The sequence below is a fragment of the Pongo abelii genome, chromosome 2, assembly GCF_028885655.2.
Source record: "Pongo abelii isolate AG06213 chromosome 2, NHGRI_mPonAbe1-v2.0_pri, whole genome shotgun sequence".
Classification (NCBI taxonomy): domain Eukaryota; kingdom Metazoa; phylum Chordata; class Mammalia; order Primates; family Hominidae; genus Pongo; species Pongo abelii.
This window is the reverse complement of record NC_085928.1, coordinates 25,571,405-25,592,422: the sequence shown is the minus strand read 5'-3', so window position 1 is coordinate 25,592,422 and position 21,018 is coordinate 25,571,405. Positions and strand designations below refer to the sequence as shown.

At 36.5% G+C, this 21,018-nt stretch overlaps 1 protein-coding gene and 1 pseudogene across 1 annotated transcript in view; both read right to left on the bottom strand.

Annotated features, from left to right (window-relative positions):
- Window positions 1-1,024: 1,024 nt before the first annotated feature.
- On the bottom strand, window positions 1,025-6,171 carry LOC100449078 (olfactory receptor 7E24-like; annotated as a pseudogene).
- Window positions 6,172-10,217: 4,046 nt separating this feature from the next.
- Window positions 10,218-21,018, bottom strand: part of ATG3 (autophagy related 3) — a 28,744-nt gene continuing 17,943 nt past the window's right edge. Inside the window, exons 7-12 of the mRNA XM_002813288.6 lie at window positions 19,526-19,607; window positions 15,857-15,891; window positions 15,446-15,601; window positions 14,208-14,335; window positions 11,989-12,057; window positions 10,218-10,488 (exon numbers count right to left, since the gene is read on the bottom strand). Coding sequence (XP_002813334.4) covers window positions 10,407-10,488; window positions 11,989-12,057; window positions 14,208-14,335; window positions 15,446-15,601; window positions 15,857-15,891; window positions 19,526-19,607 — 552 coding nt within the window. The 3' untranslated portion in view covers window positions 10,218-10,406. The remainder of the gene's footprint in view (window positions 10,489-11,988; window positions 12,058-14,207; window positions 14,336-15,445; window positions 15,602-15,856; window positions 15,892-19,525; window positions 19,608-21,018) is intronic.

The window sequence follows — 21,018 nt, the reverse complement described above, 5'->3', positions numbered from 1 at the left end:
GGAGTATATAGGCACAATCCGGACTCACTGCAACCTCTGCCTCCCGAGTTCAAGAGATTCTTGGGCCTCAGCCTCCCGAGTAGCTGAGACTACAGGCACGCGTCACCACGCCTGGCTAATTTTTTGTGTTTTTAGTAGAGACGGGGTTTCACCATGTTGGCCAGGCTGGTCTCGAACTCCTGGCCTCAAGTGATCCGTGCAACTTGGCCTCCCAAAGTGCTGGGATTACAGGCCTGAGCCACCACACCTGGCCAAGATTTTCTTTTTTGTTCCTACATGTAAGTGAGGACATGAAATATTTGTCATTTTGTTCCTGGCTTATTTCACTTAATATACAGACCTGCAATCTAATCCATTTTTTTCTGCAGTGGAGAGGATTTTAGTCCTTTTTAGGCTGAATAATACTTCATTGTATGTGTATACCAGTTTCTTAATTGACACAAATTTCTAAAAAGCAAGTATTTTTAAAATGTCTCAGAATGTTAAACTTTAGGGATACTGTGCCCATTTTATTCTTTTCTATTTCCCATTTTATGGATATGCAAGTGTATAATAAAACAGCAATCAATGTGTGTATAAATCTATAAAGTCAACAAATGTAAAATGAAAATGCTAAGTGGTGGCTGGGCGCTGTTGCTCACACCTGTAATCCCAGCACTTTGGGAAGCCGAAGCGGGCAGATCACCTGAGGTCAGGAGTTCAAGACCAGTCTGACCAACATTGAGAAACACTGTCTCTACTTAAAAAAAAAAACAACAACAACAAAGTAGCCGGGCGTGATAGTGCATGCCTGTAATCCCAGCTACTTGAAAGGCTAAGAGAGGAGAATCGCTTGAATACGGGAGGCAGAGGTTGCAGTGAGCCGAGATCATGCCATTGCACTCCAGCCTGGGCAACAACAGTGAAACTCTGTCTCAAAAAAATAAATAAATAAATAAAGAGAGAAAAAAGAAAAAAAGAAAATGCCAAATAGTAAGAAAAAACAGCATAATAAAAATTTGTATGGTGTTGAAGGACAATGCATTTGAAGATAATATTTGAAGAAATCATATTACAATTAACTTCTGTTCTTACTCATTGGAGTTTGATGCCTCTAAAAACTTCATCACTGGAACCACCTCTGATGCTTTAAAAAAAAAAAAAAAAAAATCCACATACCCACACAGGTGCAAGTAAATCAGAATCTCAGGTCATGAGACATAGGCCTCATCATTTGTAAGTGCCCCGGGTGATTTGATTCAAAGCCAAGATTGAAGACGGGTGACATGGATCTCTACACGTAATCTGCCTAAATAGATTCTCTAGAAGCAGTTTATAAAGAAGTTCCACATGAACTCTGGAAGAGGATATGAATTTGATGTACAGTACGTCCTCACTTAACATCTTTGAAAGTCTCTTGGAAACTTCGCCTTTAAGCAAAATTATGGATAGTGAAACCACTTATTCCTCATCAACATTACAACTAAACAACTTTGAACAAAACAATGGTGTTGGAGGACCTGCTGTACATTGTTTCCATAAAGTCAATTTTCAGGCAATTCCAAAATGAAGTGAGGACTTCCTGTATATAAAAAGATGGTTGTGATTCCACATGGATGACAGGGTTATTGCTCAGAAACTAAACGAGGCCGCCTAGGTATAGAGGATTCAGTCATGAGGTTTATGCTACACAAAGGATCCCAGGATACTCACCCATTCCAGTTAAAGGCATAATGAAAAAAGCAATATTCACATAGGAAAAGTGGAAAGGAATAAAAGCCATCAAGCAACAAAAATAATGGGACTAAGGGGCAGGATTTGCAGATGTAGAGATTTAACATGGTTGCCCTTTCTTACCCACACAAGAAAAAGGATGGAACAGATCATGAGATTCGACTGTTCTGCTGCATAGCCTCCACAGGGCACTTTGAATGTCCCTGTTTCTCAGGCTGTAGATAAAAAGAGTTCAGCATGGGGATGCCCACAGCATACATCACTGATGCCACCACACCATTCCTGGGGGTGGTGACACAGCTGAAGTCAGGTACACGCCAATGCCTGTTCCATAAAATAAGCAAATAACTGCCAGGTGAGAGCCCCAGGTGGAGAAGGCTTTATACTTCCCATCTGACGATGAAATTTTTAGAATGGAGGGGACAATTTTATAGTAAGACAAAAGGATCCCTGAAATGGGAAGAAAACCGAACAGAATACTGTCTAAATATATGAATATGCTATTGATGACGCCGTCAGAACAGGCAAGGTTGAGAAGTTGAGATGGGTCACAGAAAAAATTAGAGATTTCCACATTCTTGAAGAAGTGGAATTGTAACACAATCCAACTGTGCAGCTGGGAATCCAACAGGCTAAGGAAAAAAGAAACCAAAACTAAGAAGACACAGAGGTGAGGATTCATGATGACTGGGTAGTGCGGGGGTGACAGATGGCCACAAATCGGTCATAGGCCATCACAGTCAGGAGCATGTCTTCTATACATGCAAAAAGGACAAAGAAAGACATCTGTGTCAGGCAGCCCACATGAGAGATGACTCTGCTATGCGACTGCATGTCCACAATCATCTTGGGAACCGTGGCCGAGGTGAAACCAATGTCAGCCCAGGACAGGTTGGAGAGGAAGAAGTACATGGGGGTGTGGAGGTGGGAGTCAGAGCTGACAGCCAGGATGATGAGCAGGTTCCTCAGCACCGTGACCAGGTACAGGGACAGGGACAGCCCAGCGAGGACGGGCTGCAGTTCTGGCTCTTCTGAGAATCCCTGGAGGAATTCTGAGACACCTGTGAGATTCTGTGGCTCTGTGTGACTTGAACACCTCTTTTCTTGAGAAGAAAAGAGGATTGGAAAAATAAAAGATAAAAACCAGCCCTTAATGCTGTGTGTATATTTTGGATACAAGCAATTCACAAGGAATATTTTCACATTTGAGGACCATACACCGTCAGCAATATTTCTCAGTTGTGACAAACCCAGAAATCTCAGAATTATTACATGATTTACTTTTTTGCTATTCAACTCTTTCTGTACATACTACTTTAGAGAAAATCTACTGAAGAATGTTAGAAGACCAAAACGCAATATATAACAAATCCATGATCTCAGTAAAATATGGCCTACTCTTTTCAGAAAAAATAAAATGCAAATAAAAATGTTCTCTCTTTAAGAAAAAGATCTCAGTCTAATTGAAAGAAATTCAGAAGCAGTGAAATACACTTTATTTTATTTTGACACTGTGCTACCAATTCCTTTGATGTAGAATATTTAAAAGGACGATACAAGAGCTAGGACCACATTATCTAAAAACGAAATCAAACCTTACAGTTCTTAATCAGAAGACCTTTTAACATGCCAGTTACTTTTCATATTAATTATCATCCTTAGGTTTTCTGACATCATTTCTTCATAAAAATACATGCACACTCAAATATGGGAGATGTGTTTCCAAATTAATTGAATATATAACTCTTGGCCGAGCGCGATGGCTCACACCTGTAATTCCAGCACTTTGGGAGGCCGAGGCTGATGGATCACCTGAGGTCAGGAGTTCCAGACCAGCCTGGCCAACATAGTGAAACCGGTCTCTAATGAAAATAAAAAAAATTAGCCGGGCGTGGTGGCGGGTAACCCTAGCTACTCGGGAGGCTGAAGCAGGAGAATCCCTTCGAACCTGGAAGGCAGAGATTGTACACCCTGTGATATTATTTTTGATATCCTAGGGAGATACTGCTCCTGACATCAGAGTGGGCGTACACCCTGTGATATTATTTGTAATATCCTAGAAAGATATTGCTCCTAATATCACAGTGGGTATACACCCTGTGATATTAATTGTAATATCCTACAGAGCTATTACTCCTAATAATACAGTGGGTGTACACCCTGTGATATTATTCATAATATCTTATGGAGATACAACTCCTGATATCACAGTGAGTGTACACCATGTTTGTACACCCTGTGATATTATTTGTAACAACTTAGAAAAATATTACAGCTAATATCAAAGTGGGTGTACACCCTGTGAGGTTGTTATATACTAGGTAGATATCACTCCTAATATCACAGTGAGCGTACACCACATGTGTACACCCTGTGAAATTATTCGTAATACCCTAGGAAGATATTACTCCTAATATCACAGTGGGTGTACACCCTCTGATATTATTTGTAATAAGCTAGAGAGATTTGATTCCTAATATTACAGTGGGTGTATACTGTGATATGATTTATAATGTCATAGGAAGATATTACTCCTAATATCAAAGTGGGTGTACACCATGTGTGTACACTCTGTGATATAATTCGTAATATCCCAGAGAGATATTTCTCCTAATATCACTGTGGATGTATACTCTGTGATATTATTTGTAATATCCTAGAGAGATATTGCTCTCAGTATCAGAGTGGCTATACACCCTGTGATACTATTCATAATATCCTAGAGATATATTACCTCTAGTATCACAGTGGCTGTACACCCTGTGATATTATTCTTAATACCCTATGGAGATATTATTCCTAATATTACAGTGCGTGTACACCATGTGTGAAGACCCTGTGATGTTATTCGTAATATCCTAGGGGGATATTACCCTTAATGTCACAGTGGGTGTACACCATGTGTGTACACACTGAGATGTTACTCATAATATCCTAGGGAGAAATTACACCTAATGTTACAGTGGGTGTACACCATGTGTTTATATTCTGTGATGCTATTCGTAGTATCTTAGAAAGTTATTAGTCCTAGTGCCACAGTGGGTGTATACCATGTGTGTACACTGTGATGTTATTTGTAATATCCTAGGGAGACAGTTCTCATAACATCACAGTGGGTGTACGTCATGTATGTACACCCCGTGCTGTTATTGGTTATGTCCTGGGTAGATATTACTCCTAATATCAGGGTGGGTGCACACCATGGGTGTACATTCCGTGATGTTATTCATAATATCCTAGGGAGATATCACTCCTTATGTCATAGTGGGTGTACAGCCTGTGATATTATTCGTAATATCCTTGGGACATATTACTCCTGTTATCACAGTGGGTGTACACCCTGTGATAGTATTTGTAATACCCTAGGGAGATATTACCGTATACCCTGTGATATTGCATGTGATATTTTATGGAGCTATTTCTCCTAAAGTCAGAGTGGGTGTACACCCTGTAATATTCTTCCTAATATTAATATCACAGTGGGTGTACACCATGTGTGATATTTTTTCTAATATCCAGTGGGGGAGAGGATAATATTGCTTCCAATATCACAGAAGGTGTACACCCCCCTGTGATATTGTTACTAATATCCAGGGAAGGAGAGGATGACATTCCCAGTATCACTAGGGGTGTACCACCCCCCGCTGTGATATTGTTCTTAATATCCAGGGGTGGAGAGAATGACATTAATCCCAATATCACAGGGGGTGTACACCACCCGTTTGATATTGTTGGTAATATCCCGGCGGGGGGGCAGAGGATATTACCTCCAATATCGCAGGGTATGTAAACACCCCCTGTGATATTGTTCCTAATGGCCTGTGAAAGAGAAAATATTACTCCCATTATCGCAGGGGGGTGTTCACCCCTGATGATATTGTTTTCTAATATCGAGGGAAGGAGAGGATATTACTCCCAATATCACAGGGGGTGTACACCTTTTTGTGATATTGTGTCTAACATCCAGGGAAATAGAGGATGATATTACTCCCAATATCGCAGAGGGTGGACACCCCCCTGGGATATTGTTCCTAATATCCCAAAGGGGAGAGGATGATATTTCTCCCAATATCGAAGGAAATGTATGCCACCCATGATATTGTTCTTAATATCCAGAGAGGAAAAGAATGATATTACTCCCAACAGCGTAGGAAATGTATACCCGTGCTGTGATATTTTTCTCAATATCCAGCGGGGGAGAGGATCATATTACTTCCAATATCACAGGGTGAGTACACCCACTCTGTGATCTTGTTGCTAACATCCAGGTTTGGGGAGGACATCATTACTCCCAATATCGCAGGGGGAGTACACCCCTCAGTGACCTTGTTAGTAATTTCCTGGGTGGAGAGGATGATATTCCTCCCAATAGCACAGGGGTGTACGCCCCACTGATATTTTTCTAAATACTCACGGCGGGAAAGGATAATATTTACTCCCAATATCACAGAAGGTATACATCCCTCCTGTGATATTGTTCATAGTATCCAGGGAAAAAGGGATGATACTTTCAAAATAGCCGGGGTTTTCCACGACTCCCGCGCCGTGATGTTGTTCCTAACATCCAGGTGGGCAAAGAATCATATTACTCCAAATATTGCAGGTGGTGTACAACCCCCTTGTAATGTTGTTCCTAATATCCAGGGAAACAGAGAACGATATTACTACCAATATCGCACCAGGTGTACAACCCACTGTGGTTTCATTTCTAAAAACCGTGGGGGAGAGGATATTACTTTCAATATCGCATAGGTGTACACCCTCCACCCCGTGATACTGTTCCTAATATCCAGAGGGCGAGAGGATGGTATTACTCTTAATATCACAGCAATATTGGTGTTTTACAGCAACATTGCAAGGGGTGGACACCCCCCTTTGATGTTGTTCCTAATATCCAGGGGCAGAGAGGATGATATTACTCCCAATATTGCATGCAATGTAAACCACCCCTGTGATATTACTCCTAACATCCAGGCGGAGAGAGGAAGGTATTACTCCCAATATCGCAGCAGGCGTACAACCCCCGTGATTTGGTTTTTAACATCCAGGGGCAGAGGATGATATTACTCCCCATGTTGCAGGGAGTGTACACACCCCTGTGATATTCTTCCTAATATCCAGAGGGCAACAGGACGATATTACTCCCAATATCGCAAGGGTGCACACACCACTGTGAAACACTTCCTAATATCCAGAGGGAGAGAGGATGGTATTACTCCCAATACTGCGGGGGGTGTACACAGCCCTGTGATAATCTTCCTAATATCCAGAGGGAGAGAGGATGATATTACTGCCAATATAGCAGGGGGTGTACACAACCCTGTGATATTGTTCCGAATATCCAGAGCAAAAGAGGATGATGACTCTTAATATCGCAGATGGTGTACTCCCCTCCTGTAATATTGTTTTTAATACCCTGGGAGGGAGAGGATAAGATTACACTGAATATCGCAGGGAATGTACACCCTCTCCCTCTGATACCCTTCCTAATATCCAGGGGAAGAGAGGATAATTTTACTCCCAATATCGCAGAGGCAGTATACCCCATCTGTGATATTGTTCCTAATATCCAAGGGGGGAGAGGATGATACTACTCCCAATATCGCAGGGGTGTTTACATCCCCAGTGACATTTTTCCTAATATCTAGGGGAGAGACAATTATATGACAGCAAATGTTGCAGGGTCTGTACATCCCTTCCTGATATTGTTCCTAATATCCGGGGGGAAGAGGATGATATCAAATATCCAAGGGGGTGTACACCTCCCTCCCGCTACGATATTGTTTTAATATTCATGAGGGGAGACCATGATATTACTCCAAATATCGCAGGGGTTGTTCACACCCCCTGTGATATTGTTTCTAATATCCGGGGGGGGAGAAAATAATATTACTTCCAATATTGCAGGTGGTGTATACCCCACCTGAAATATTGTATCGAATATCCAAAGAGGGAGAGGATGGTATTCATACCACTATCAAAGTGTGTGTACACAATTGTTGGAAGGCTCATACTACTCTATTTCAAGGTTTACCACACTAATCAAGGTGGGGGGAAGGGCAGGCGTGGTGGCTCATGCCTGTAATCCCAACATTTTGGGAGGTTGAGGCAGACAGATCACTTGAGGCCAGGAGTTCGAAACCAGCCTAGCCAAAATGGCAAAACCCTGTCTCTATTATAAATACAAAAATTAGCCAGACGTGGTTGCACATGCCTGTATAATCCCAGTTACTTGTGAGGCTGAGGCACAAGAATCACTTGAACCAGGGAGGCAGAGGTTGCAGTGAGCCGAGATTGCGTCGCTGCACTCCAGCCTGGGTGACAGAGCAAGATTCTGTCTCCAAACAAAAAAAAAAAAAAAAAAAAAAAAAAAAAAAAAAAAAACATGGGCAAGGGGTGATATAAGCAAAAGAACAGGCACTTCAGTAGAACACTACAGTAATGATTGTTTCAGGCAAGATTCATTGATGAATGCTAAAATTACTAAATGAAATTTAATGAGAAACTGGATATTTTTATTACCTCAAAATATCTCTCCCAAAATGTACTGATTACTGCTGTGGCGGTTTCTCCAGAAAGCAAAGATTAATTCTTTTCCCTTGTGGCTATAAACTTCTATAGACTTAGTGACTCACTTCTAACAATGGAAAGGAATAAATATTAACTATATAGAGTAGAGAAACCTAGCAGACACCACCTTAAATAAGTACTGCAAACTTAGTAGTACTAAATGCAATGAGAAAGGCATAATGCAAAGGGAAAGACACATAACTTCTGTGGTATGCTTCCCCAAAATTCATAACCTCAGGCTAATAATGAGGAAACAACGAACAAACAAATGTAAGTTCAGGAGCACTGTACACCATTTCTGACCATCACTCTTCAAAAGTATCAAAGTCATGAAAGACTTTACACAGAGAAACTGTCACAGATTAGAAGAGACAAAGAGATATGACAACTAAATGCAATACAGTATCGTAGTTTAGATTATGAAATAGAAAAAAATAGTGGGAAAACTGAGGAAATGAATAAAATCTGTAGTTGATAGAATCAGTGTTAATTTCTTAGTAAAATATTAACATACAGGAAGCTGAGGAGTATACAGGACTCTTGTTCTACCTTTGGAACGGTTCTATAAATCTTTATAAAATTATTTTAAAATTAAAAGGTAAAAAAGTTAATACCATTTATTATGTATGTAAATCAGATGTTTTAAAATACTATAAAACTAAAATTAGAAATGAACTCGAAGTGAAAATTTGTAAGATTATCCATAATCTGAATTTCAAGCTTTTCCAAACAAATCTATTGTTCATCAAAACTCAGTTTTCAATGAGTGCTATAAATCTGAACTCATAAAAACACATTTATACCATCAACATACCCGCTTTTGTTAATACACTGGATAACCATACAAATATTTCAGTTGTAAAAAAGATCCTGAAATTTAAAAGGTTTGACCAAAAAATTATTTATGCCACCTAGTGGTGACTGAGATAAATATGACTACTTAACAACAAATGAGGGATTGAAGATGCCTATACTTTTGACAAATATAACTTAACTGGGAGAAAAATGCTGACAATGTGGTAACATTTAATATTTGAGATCACGTAAATTAAAGATACACAAAAATAAAACATTCCAGTAAAATCGGTTTAAAAGATCAATTTAAGAAAGGAGAGCAGCTTTCTGGCTACATGAGCAAGCAGAATATTTTCAAGTATATTAGAGGAAGATGTCCATATTTATTATCTCCATATTATACCATATCAAACACCAGAATACCTCCAAATCATTATCTTCATTATGGAGATTTTCTTGCAATACAATAATTGATTGGAAAAGGGAGGAAAATAAAGCAAGCAAGGAGGGTATTCTTAAATGAGGAGAAAATAAAACAAAACTATGGATGAGATTAGCCATTCCACTTTGTGCAGACTACTGAAAGAACAAAGATGAGGCATGTAGTGGTATAAAGAGAATAAAGGGCTTAGGTTTTCCTCCTTGGCTTGCAGTATGTATCCTAGAGCAGAAAACTTGCCTTTCTAAACTCCTATACCAAGATCTATAAACTGACATGACAGAATAAACTTATTATCCCTTTAAATTCTAGTATTCTACCAGGCAATCACAATAAATATTCCCGAATCCTTAATAAAAAATAATTTTGGTGATATCAGTATCAACTTAACACACAATTAGGAAACAAGTAATAGTACTTAAGAGTTCATGGCACACAGTAAGCACTTCATAAATATTAACTATTAGCAGAACAGGAAAAGGTGAGAGAAAACAAAAGGAACAAAGAAGAGAAAGAAGAGAAGACAGTCTAGCACACAGTATTTTCTAATCCTAGTTTTGAGACTATTACACACTTAATACCTTCCTCATAAATGTAAATCAAAAATAATCTGTCATCATTCTATATAAGACAGATGTCTTCACTTATTGTTACTTAGGGGAAATCAAATCATAACCTTTTAATAAGACGCAAGAAAAACTCTCTTTGCACTGATTTTTATTAAACAAGTAAGGCTGGTAGTGGAACATATTTTTATTTAATGCATAAACATATAATTCCCTTATTAGAGAAACTGTATATATTGATGAATATGGTCAATGGTCACATCTATGGGTTAATTCTTTAAAAATCAGAACCAATAATTAGGATAGATTTTATGCTCTCTTCATTACATTGTGAAGTGTCTTGTGTAGTCATATTCTATTGTTGGAATGACAGCTTGTACAAATTTCAAGAAAATAAGAAGATACCTAAAGGTTTTTAGCTAAGGAAAATAAGACTTGTAAATAGTTCTATGTTTTAAGCCCATGTTGTAATTATCCATTTTATTAAGCCATTAATTTCTCAAAAAAAACCCCACAAAATCTTAAATTAAGTCTATTAAAGAATTCAACTATGCAAATTTGTGTCTATTTAACATGAGGCTCTTTAAGACTACCTGACCACTCATTCGAATATTGAATTTGAAACTTCTTAATGAGTAGGTGTTCATATAAGCACAATTACTTTGACATAAAAATAAAGGGACAAAGCTATACATGTTTAAATGAGTACAAAATGTACTCCTTTACTAGACTCCTTTAAGTTTGCTAGAGTTATGTCAGAAAATGAGGCAGAATAGACTATAAAAGTACTATAGCAAAAGAGAAAAAAATTAAATGAAAATCATGTATAGTAGACTGATTCTAGGTTAGTGTATGTATTTGCCAAAGACTCTGCTCTACTGGACTGTCTTTAATTAAATTCTGAAATATTTTTTATGTTCATTGCACTTAAAAACATTAGGAGCTTACTTTTCATCGGGGGAAACCAATTACTATTATGAATTATATAGACAGTCTTCCAAGTTGCTACCTAGCATCCAGCAGAGATGTGCCAGTTAGGCATAATAGGACTTCAGGAGTAAATATGGTTTGGACTGGAAGTTTTTGGTTTGTTTCAATATCAAATCAGTTCAAAGTTCTTCTCAGGGACATACTTTATTAGCAATGCCCCACAGTCTGATTAGATGTGGCGCCTTAGTCTCCACATCTAATCTAACACATAGTAGCAGAAACCACCACCAAGTCAAGTATTAACCTAGCATCAAACTAATTCAAGCTATCTGGCATGTAAATCATTGACTTTGACTGTTTTTGATGAATCTATGCTATGAGTACATGTACTTTAGGATCCAACAGCTTGCTTGGGCATTAACTTGAATTTATTACTTTTGTCAATCCAAGAAAACTGAGTAGGAAAACTATAGCAAGATACAAGAAGGGTGCTACTGTCTTGAGAAAAATGAACATACTATATTTTAAGAATATATAAAGCACTTCACGTAGTACATTACTTTTTAATTAACTAACGTATTTATTTAAGCTGAATCATTTGCTTCAGAGACATCTCAGACTGACACAACCTAATTTTACTTTTACCTGATGGGAAAGTACATTTTTGATAACATGTTAAACTGGAAATGTACATAAGAAAAAGATACGCATTATTATTCTAAATTAGTAGTTACCTCTGTAACAAGGCTGAGCTACTGCTACACATGGGGACATGTTCTAATCAACTAAGCAAGGCATAACTATCACAATATAACATTTTCTAAATAAAGACTTCCACTAGGATTTTCAGATGAGAAGTTAAAACAAGTTACAGGTACTATGTCATTAAGGTTACACCAAATTTCTCAAAAAAAAAAAAAAAAAAAAAATCCTAACAGCCATTTTGCCACTAATCTTACACACAGGGAAGGATACATATGAACTCCAAGTTCTCCCCCTCCTTCTGCAACAGTCTCAATGATTTTCTTCATCACCTCAGCATGCCTAGAAGCCAAAAAAAAAAAAAAAATTATTCATGTAGATCGATTAGACCAAAAGAGGAACACATTTTCATTTGCAAAGAAATCGACTCTATTACTATCATTGAATTAATTTTTAATAGTTACATTATAAACTATCTCCCCCACCACTCCCCAATAACTACAAAATATTTATTAAAATAGTTAAATTATAAAATATCTCCCCTCCACTTCCGAAACACAAGATAATAGATTGTTATGCCATGCAAACAGTTTTACCAGGGGAGGGCATAATCTTAAAAAGCTATGGTAGTCACAGCAGACACAATGGCATTAGTTAGTGTTCTGATAATTGGGACAGATAATAAAGGCAGAAAACCAGAGAAGAGGAAATCATTCCAGGAGAAAATGTGGAATGACAGCTGTTTGCTCTAAGAAACAAAAGAGTCATACCAGGCAAATTAAAAAAAAAAAAAAAAAAAAAAAAAAAAGACACATGGTATCAGTTGGACAAAAAAGCAAAGAGGTATCTATAATCTTGTGATCTGGGCTGTTTATTTAGCTGAGAATAAGCCAAAATTGAGAGGGTTTAAGAAAAGCTAATTGGTTAGAGTTGAGAGGTTTGTATTTGTTTCTTTGTCCTAATGGGTATTCTAAAATTTATCCAATTCTATGTAAAAATAAATTTTTTTGCTTATAATAAGAAAGGTATTTATTTATATGAAGTTTTTGTCCTATCTATACATCCTTTCATGGCTAACTGTTCTCTCTCCTGTGCTATAGAAGAGTGATATCAAAGTTACTATCTAGGCACAGAAACCAAGAAAAAGGTAATTTTTAAAGAAAGTCTTTTTAACATACCTTGGCTTCAATAATGCTGCTTCAGTTTTTATGACTATAACCTTCATGACAGAGGCAGTCAACTTAGAATACGAGAGTGAATGTATCATTCCAGAGGATTTGAAGGCACAATCTGAGGCAGCCCATGGAATGGTCTAAAATGTCCTTGAAGTTTTATTTTATAGGCACTCAGATTTTTTGAAATACTTATATCCCATTCCACAATATAGTCATCTATTTTATTAAAATGTTTAACATAATTACCAGTTAAATTATTTTTCCCCCAACTGAGTTAAGTTTACACCTCAGAAAGAGATATGCTTCAGTTTGATAAGCATCATCCTAAGACCTTAAACCATAAGAGGAATCAAGAGAATAAATCTAAAAACTGAAAACTTTTTAGATTACATAATTCAAAACTAAAAATAATGGCTCCTAAATTATTTTTCATAGTTAGCAATTAAAGTTTCAGACATAATGAAACTGAAAAAATGAGCAAGGTCTTCCACGGGGTTAAAGTTTGAGAGTAAAGAGGTTGCAGAATATGAGAAGAAAATATTAAAGGTTGTTTTTAACTAGAGGGAAGAGAAAACAAAATGTTTCATCTAACTAGTCAACAGAATATGAGTTTCAGTGAAAAATATTGTTACTAGTATGTTACCAGTATTTTCCAGTCAACTGGGAAAGTTATCTATTAGAAATAACTAACCTAAAGAAATTGGCATGTAGTAACTTTTTTTTAAGAAAAATTCTGAACTAATCATGTATATAGGTTCAGCTTCACAGATTTGGCTCTGTGAAGACACTGATACAAAGAAAATCCCAACTTATAAAATGCACTTGACTTGCTAAGGCTGACGAGCTCTCAACTGAAGAACATACATCCATATATCTCCCTTCACTAATCAATAAAAGAAAGCAAATAGGTCACCTAGAAAAATCAGAAGGTCAACTCTACAGTCTACATTCACAGAAAGGCACAGTCACAACACCGCAAACCGTATCTAAATGATGACTATTTCTGAGTCAAAAACAGAATCTTCCAAACTGTTCTGGAAGCTAAAAAGTGTAGTAAAATCACAAAGATCCATCTATTCTGTAAACACGAACAGAGAACAAAAAAATTCTTAACATATTAAACTTAAATTGGTGGGTTTTTTTTCCTTTTTCTTACATATTTAAGCACAAGAAAATTTCTAAGGAGGACGAGAGAATTTTACTTTTTAGTCAGAAAATTTTTTTCTGTTAGGGTTCTATGTTTAAAGATTCTCAAGTAATAAATCCATGAAATATACAATCACATCAAAAAATATATTTATCTCTACATATACAGACCTGCATGGGTGAACTGAACACATGGGAGGTGGTGGCAGATGAGGGTGATTTTCAATGGTCACTGTTTTCTTCACATGATCCTGACTGATGTCTTCATACATGTGCTCAACTGTTAAAGGCTGCCGTTGCTGAAAGCATAAAAAATGCTTTGAAATTACTATTTAGGGCTGGGTGCAGTGGCTCACGCCTGTAATCCCAACACTTTGGGAGGCTGAGGTGGGCGGATCACGTGGTCAGGAGATCGGGACCATCCTGGCTAACACGGTGAAACACCGTCTCTACTAAAAATATAAAAAATTAGCCAGGTGGGGTGGTGGGCGCCTGTGGTCCCAGCTACTCAGGAGGCTGAGGCAGGAGAATGGCGTAAACCTGGGAGGGAGAGCTTGCAGTGAGCTGAGATCGGGCCACTGCACTCCAGCCTGGGCAACAGAGTGAGACTCCGTCTCAAAAAAAAAAAAAAAAAAAGAAATTACTATTTAGAAACTTTCAGCCTAAATCTCAAGGTTTATAATATATTTAGTTCTCCATCTCACATCACTTGCAATTTAGAATTCTAGACTGTTTAGAATGATTTCTGGGAAATTTTACAATTTATTAATATCAAGGGAGGGACAGGAAGGAGTCACAGCCAAGCTCTGTAACAGCTACCCCCTAATGCAGAAAAAAAAATCTCACAAAAAGACGTTTGTGGCTGTCAAAACATTTTATAACTTTGTGACTCATCTTTTAGACTGATTTTATTTTATTGTTTCCCATGTATAGCCATAAGAATGACAGGTTAAACAAGTTGATTTTCTGTCAATTATCCTTTAATTCAATTAAGCAGATGAGTTTTCTGTCTTAAGGGGAAAAATACATAGATACAACAATCCACTCTCTTCACATGTGACATGGTCATTTTGTAAATGCCTATATATCCAACTGATGTAATCCCAAAAAGAATTTAATAAAATAAACCAAGTTAAATTTCCCTCACATTTTGAAGGCATAAGCTTAGAGGTCAAGGAATATGTAACAGATTATTTCTGTTTATGTCTTAGCATTATTGTTGTTACACTGAATAATTCATAGTTCATTCAAAATAAGAAAGAATCAAGTTCAACATTAATCATAAAACTGTAAAACAAATGATTTCCAAAATGTGAAACACTGCAATAAATACTTATGGACCTAATGAAGAAATTAAAACCCAACAATTTAAAATATTGATATTAAAATATAATGCTTTTCATTTTTACCTCATCATAGCCAAATAACCATAATCGTGGAGTCTGGTAATATTTATCGTAAGTGATGTAAAGGTCGTAAGTTCTGGTTTGCAAAATAGCATCTTCACCGCCAGCATCAGTTTTGGCTTTACAAGCTTCTACTATTTTCCTTGTATCTAGGGTAGCCTGAAAATAATAAAAGAGAAAAATTTACAACCATTAAATCATTATGAATGTGACATTCTAGAAAACCTATTTTTTCCATTCTATATTTTGTTTACTTAAGAGTAAATGAACTTGGAACTCAAAGCTAAGTTTTATATGCTATAATCAATATGAACAAATTAGAATTTCTTTGAAAGATCAATATATTATTAGTAAGAACACAACTCCCCAAGTTCATCCATTAAAAATTAACTAAAGAAAACTCAATTTACAAACCTCATCTGTTTCCAACAATCCACTCTCTTCATATTCTGTTATAAAAAACAACAAAAGATTAATCAAGTTCAAGAAAATTCTCTAAACCAATTTAAGTATTACTTCACAGTATCATTCAAAAACTGGGGTTTTGCCTTTGTTTTTAACTGAAGATATTGAATAGATATAAGTGAGCTAATTCTATACTTCCAAAGGCAAAAGCCCAGAGAAAGCCAGCATGTTTAAGGCTTGACATAATAATACTGTAGAGTCCTCAGTGGCTCCACAGTGTACACAAGGCTACTTCTATAACTGCATAAACATGTTCATTAAAGTCATCGGTGACCTCCTCTTTGCTGAATCCAGTGGTAAATTCCCAGTTTTCATCTTAATTGACCTATCAGGAACATGTGGCATGATTTAGTCCCTTCTCCTTGGAACACACTTTCTTTCCTTGGCTTTTAAAATATTTTCCTGGCTTTCCTCCCTCATCACTGAGTGCTGTTTCAGTATCTTCTATGCTGGTTCCTCTTCATCACTTCTACTTTAAAAAGAACCATAATATCAAACGCTGCAGTAACCAAGGGCTCAGTTTCTGGACCTTGTCTCTCCTCTATCCACACTTATTTCTGTAACGATTTCATCCAGACTCAATGACTTCAAATATTGATGACTTTCAAATTTATTCCCTGCCTGCAGACTTGGATTATTTATTTTACATCTCCACTAAATAACTAATGAACACTGCAAATATCTCATGTCTGAAACTGAGTTCCTGACTCCCTCTCCAAAGCTAATCACTTTTGATTTTTCCACATCTCAGTTAATGGTATCTTTCTAGAAGCTCAGGTCAAAAACCTTGGAGTCACCCATGACTACTCCACTTGTCACATATGACATCCAATCCAGCAACAAATCTCTTTGGCTCAACTCTCAAAATATTCCAGAATTCTACTGTTTCTCATCACTACCAATGTTACGACCCTAGCCCAAGCCACCATCACTTCTTGCCTAGATTATCAAAACAGCCTCCTGTTGTCCCTTTCTCCCTTCAGTCTATTCTCACCACTGCACAGTGATTCTGTTGAAATGTCACTCTTCTACTTGGAGAAAAAAAAAAAAAAAACCCTCCAATGGCTTGTCTCATTCAGTTATGTCAAGACCTTATAGAATCTGGTCCCTGGTTACCTCTCTGACTCCACCCTTTACTATTCTCCCTTCTCTCCTATCTGGACATAAGCATACCTTACAATATTTTACACAAGCCAAACACATACCCACCTCAGTACCTTCGCACTCTTCCCTCAAATACCTAGTTTCATTCACTTCCTTCCAGGCCTTATTTAAATGGTGTGTACTTTCGATTAGGTTTTTCTTGACCAACTTATTTAAAAATTGCAACATTCATTCCCACCCCAAGATTCTCTATCCCCTTTCCTCCTTTATTTTTTCCTTAACACTTATAACTAATACAGTATATATTTTGCTTATCTATTTTTTGTCTCCACTGATTAGAATATAAACTCCATGAGATCATGTCTACTGCTTTATCTCCAACACCAAGGACAATACCTGATAAATACTGTTCTGCCCAATAAATATTTGTTCAATAAATGAAAATTACCTTTATATTAGATACCATTAACACAATTGTTCAGCAAAATTACATATATAGCAATTCTTTAACTCTATCTAGGGGGAATATAATAAACATACTAAATGACTATCAGATATTTAAGGCAATCTCACAGCTTGTACTTTGAAAACAGTGCTTTACTCAAAGGGTTCTATGCTACCCCACCATCCCAACTTGGTCAACTATGTCATTCAGAGACAGATGAAATTCAGAAACAATATTTGTGCAAGAAGGTGATGAGTTCAGTTTCTGACAACTATGAGACATCCAGGCGGAAATGAAACTGAAATAAATCTGAAGTTGAGAATATCTAGGCTAGAGGATTCGATATGGAAGTCCCTAGCATACAGATGGTATGTGAGGCTGCTGTGATCAATTTTGGTTACAAGTAATTCATTCAGATTTCCTTAAGGAACAGCAGTTTACCATGAAAATAAGGACAAGAACTCACTAAAATTTAGGAACAGATATAGCTAGGTTTCATGGGGAATTGAAAGTAATTTTGAAAACAGAAAGGTACTTTTGGTCTAGCAAGCATCACTTGCCATTATGGTGTTTCAACTCTACTTGGCACCATCTTCTACTTCTGCATGCTACAAAACATAATCTATCTCACTCTAAATTCTATGTATTTTTGGGATTCAGCTGCCTTACAGCCTTCAATACCTGCCCTTTTTTCATATTCCTTTCCTTTTTCCAACTTCTTACACATGCACCCTATTTACATATATAAATATATTCATATTTAAACTCTCACAAAGTATTGGATGTAATTTATACGCTATCTTTCTTGTTGCACAAATTTTCATGCCAGACTACAGAATGCTATTACAGACTAAAAAATCTGGGAGTACAGAGAGTAATAAGCAAGGGGAAAAAAAAAGAAACCCATGAAACAGTAACATTTCATAGCTGAGGGAAAGAAAAAGAATCACAGAAGATGACTAGAAGAAAGAGTCCAGGAAAGAGTAAGAAAACCCAGTGTTATAGAAACCAAGGGAGGAAAAAAAAAAAAAGAGGAAGATATGGTTAACAGAATCAATGCAGAAAAGGTTAAGTGTAATAAAGATAAACTGGATTTAACAAAGAGGTCACCCTGGTGACAGCAATTTTTTCATCTACTTTTAAATATCTGAGGTTTCAAATGTATTGAAAAAGATTATCATGCTCATGAAATACAAAGCTTTGAATAATCATGTGCTCACAGACCCATACTGCTCTGTTCTAGTGGGTTTCTCTCTCTTTTAACAATGATTCACTAATGCAGTGATTCTCAACTGGCAACTCTAGGAGGAGGACTTTTCAGAATCTTGGGAAACTGACAGGATTCTGTGTAGTTCAAAAGGCCCCATTAGCCAAGCACAGTGGCTCACACCTGTAATCCCAGCAATTTGGGAGGCTGAGGTGGGTGGATCATGAGGTCAAGAGATCGAGACCATCCTGGCCAACATGGTGAAATCCCGTCTCTACTAAAAATACAAAAATTAGCTGGGTGTGGTGGCATGCACCTGTAGTCCCAGTTACTCAGGAGGCTGAGCAAAAGAATCACTTGAACCCAGGAGACAGAGGTTGCAGTGAGCTGAGATCGCACCACTGCACTCCAGCCTGGCGACCGAATGAGACTCCGTCTCAAAAAAAGAAAAAAAAAAAAAAGGCGCCATTGAAACTCACTATCTTCAGGTTTTAATAGAAAGATGCTATCAAAGAGGGAAAAGAAAATACAAAATGCATAATAAGCAAACTTTGTTCTGCTCTGAAATAATTCAGTTAGGAATTAATATCTTGCAACCGTACCCAGTATTAAATATTTATGACTAATAGTTATTCCAATAAAAATGATATTGTCCAAGACTATGTTTGGAGTAAAATAGAAGAGTCCAAGATCAAGATAAGTTTTACACTAATGAAATTTATGAACTAAACATATATAAAACACTCACTAGGCTGCTAAATGCTAAACTTACAACTTAATGAAGAATTCTTAATCCACATAAATTACAAATATTCTAAATCAATATTCTAGTGGAATTGAAGCAAATCTAGAACAGGAATACCTTCCATATCTGCAGCTTCTCCTTCATCTTCGTCTTCTTCCTCTTCACATAGTGTTGAGCAATCTTGAAGTCTTATATTGTCCTTTGAAATTAATTATATTTAAAATCACTTAAGTATATACATTAATTTAACACTGAACACACATGTGCTAGCACAGTGGTAACCACTGTGAAAATAAGAATGACAAGGCAGTTCTTGTCCACAAAAAACTTAAACTCCAATAAAGATAATGAATTCATATATCAATCATTAAAAGTAATGTGCTAAGTGCTGTGACTGAAAAATAACAAAGGTTATTATGGGAGCACTAAGAGTCATCTAAGCTAACTATTTAATTGCCAGTTGCACTTCCAATAAAACAGTATTTTCGGTTAATCAATTCATTAGTATTAGAAAATCAGTTCAAAATTATACTAACTTGTGCACTTATAATTTAAGGGGAAAAAGTACATATTTGTAAATCAAATATAAGCTAAAATATAAATCAAACACTATTATATTCTAATTTGTTAACAATATCTTAGCTGAATTAGGCAAGTTATCAGACTTTACAGTTATTAAAATGCACAAGGTATCAGTTCAATTTCTTAACTATATTAGCTCTAGAGTGAAAGAACAATATTGACGGACAGGTTTAACATCTGGGTATCGTTTTCACAAAATTAATATTCTGAAAATCTGAAGTCAACATAATACGTGGATAAACTGAACATTTAGTTTTACCTAGGTTACATTTTACTTAGGGGTGGTTTAATTTAACACTAGAAACTTAAGTCATATGTTTAAAACTTAAATCATTCTTACACCCAAAATTGAAACCACAAAACCATTGTCAGTGTCTGAGTAATTATTATATGAGCTAATATCTAACAAATTAATCATTAAGAAAAATTTTCATCATATTGGTGATATTTATACTTGATAAAGTAGAATACAATAGAAACTGACAACCAAGATTAATACTTGTGTTTGGATAGCAAGTATTCTAAGTTACAAAAAATACTAAAGGAATTACCATAAGCCCATCCAAGAAAAACACTACTATCTACACTACTGTGCCATTTATCATTCCCAAAGTCTGAAGCATATACAGTAATGGTCAGAGTAAACAAGATCTTCTGAAACAGCAAAGCAATTTGTGTGATTTCTCCGTAAGTCATTCAAACACTCCAAAAAGTCTAATTTCAAAATGATGAATTCTCGGGCCAAAGAACTAAATCTTAAAGCATAAAACTGTACATTAAAAAAAAAAAAAACAAAAAAAACAAAACAAAATAAAAACTTGTCTTCGTTTCTATCACTTTCTGTTAAGCCCCAGTAACAAATCTGGAAAGATCCAAGTGACAAAAACACACAAAGAGTATCTTTTAGTAACTGTTGTCGCTAAAGTGTCATAAGACTAGGAACACAATTATTCCATTCAAATAGTCTATCCTCTAAGTGATTTGACGGTTAAAAAAATAATTAAGACAAGGGTGAAAGCATTTTATAT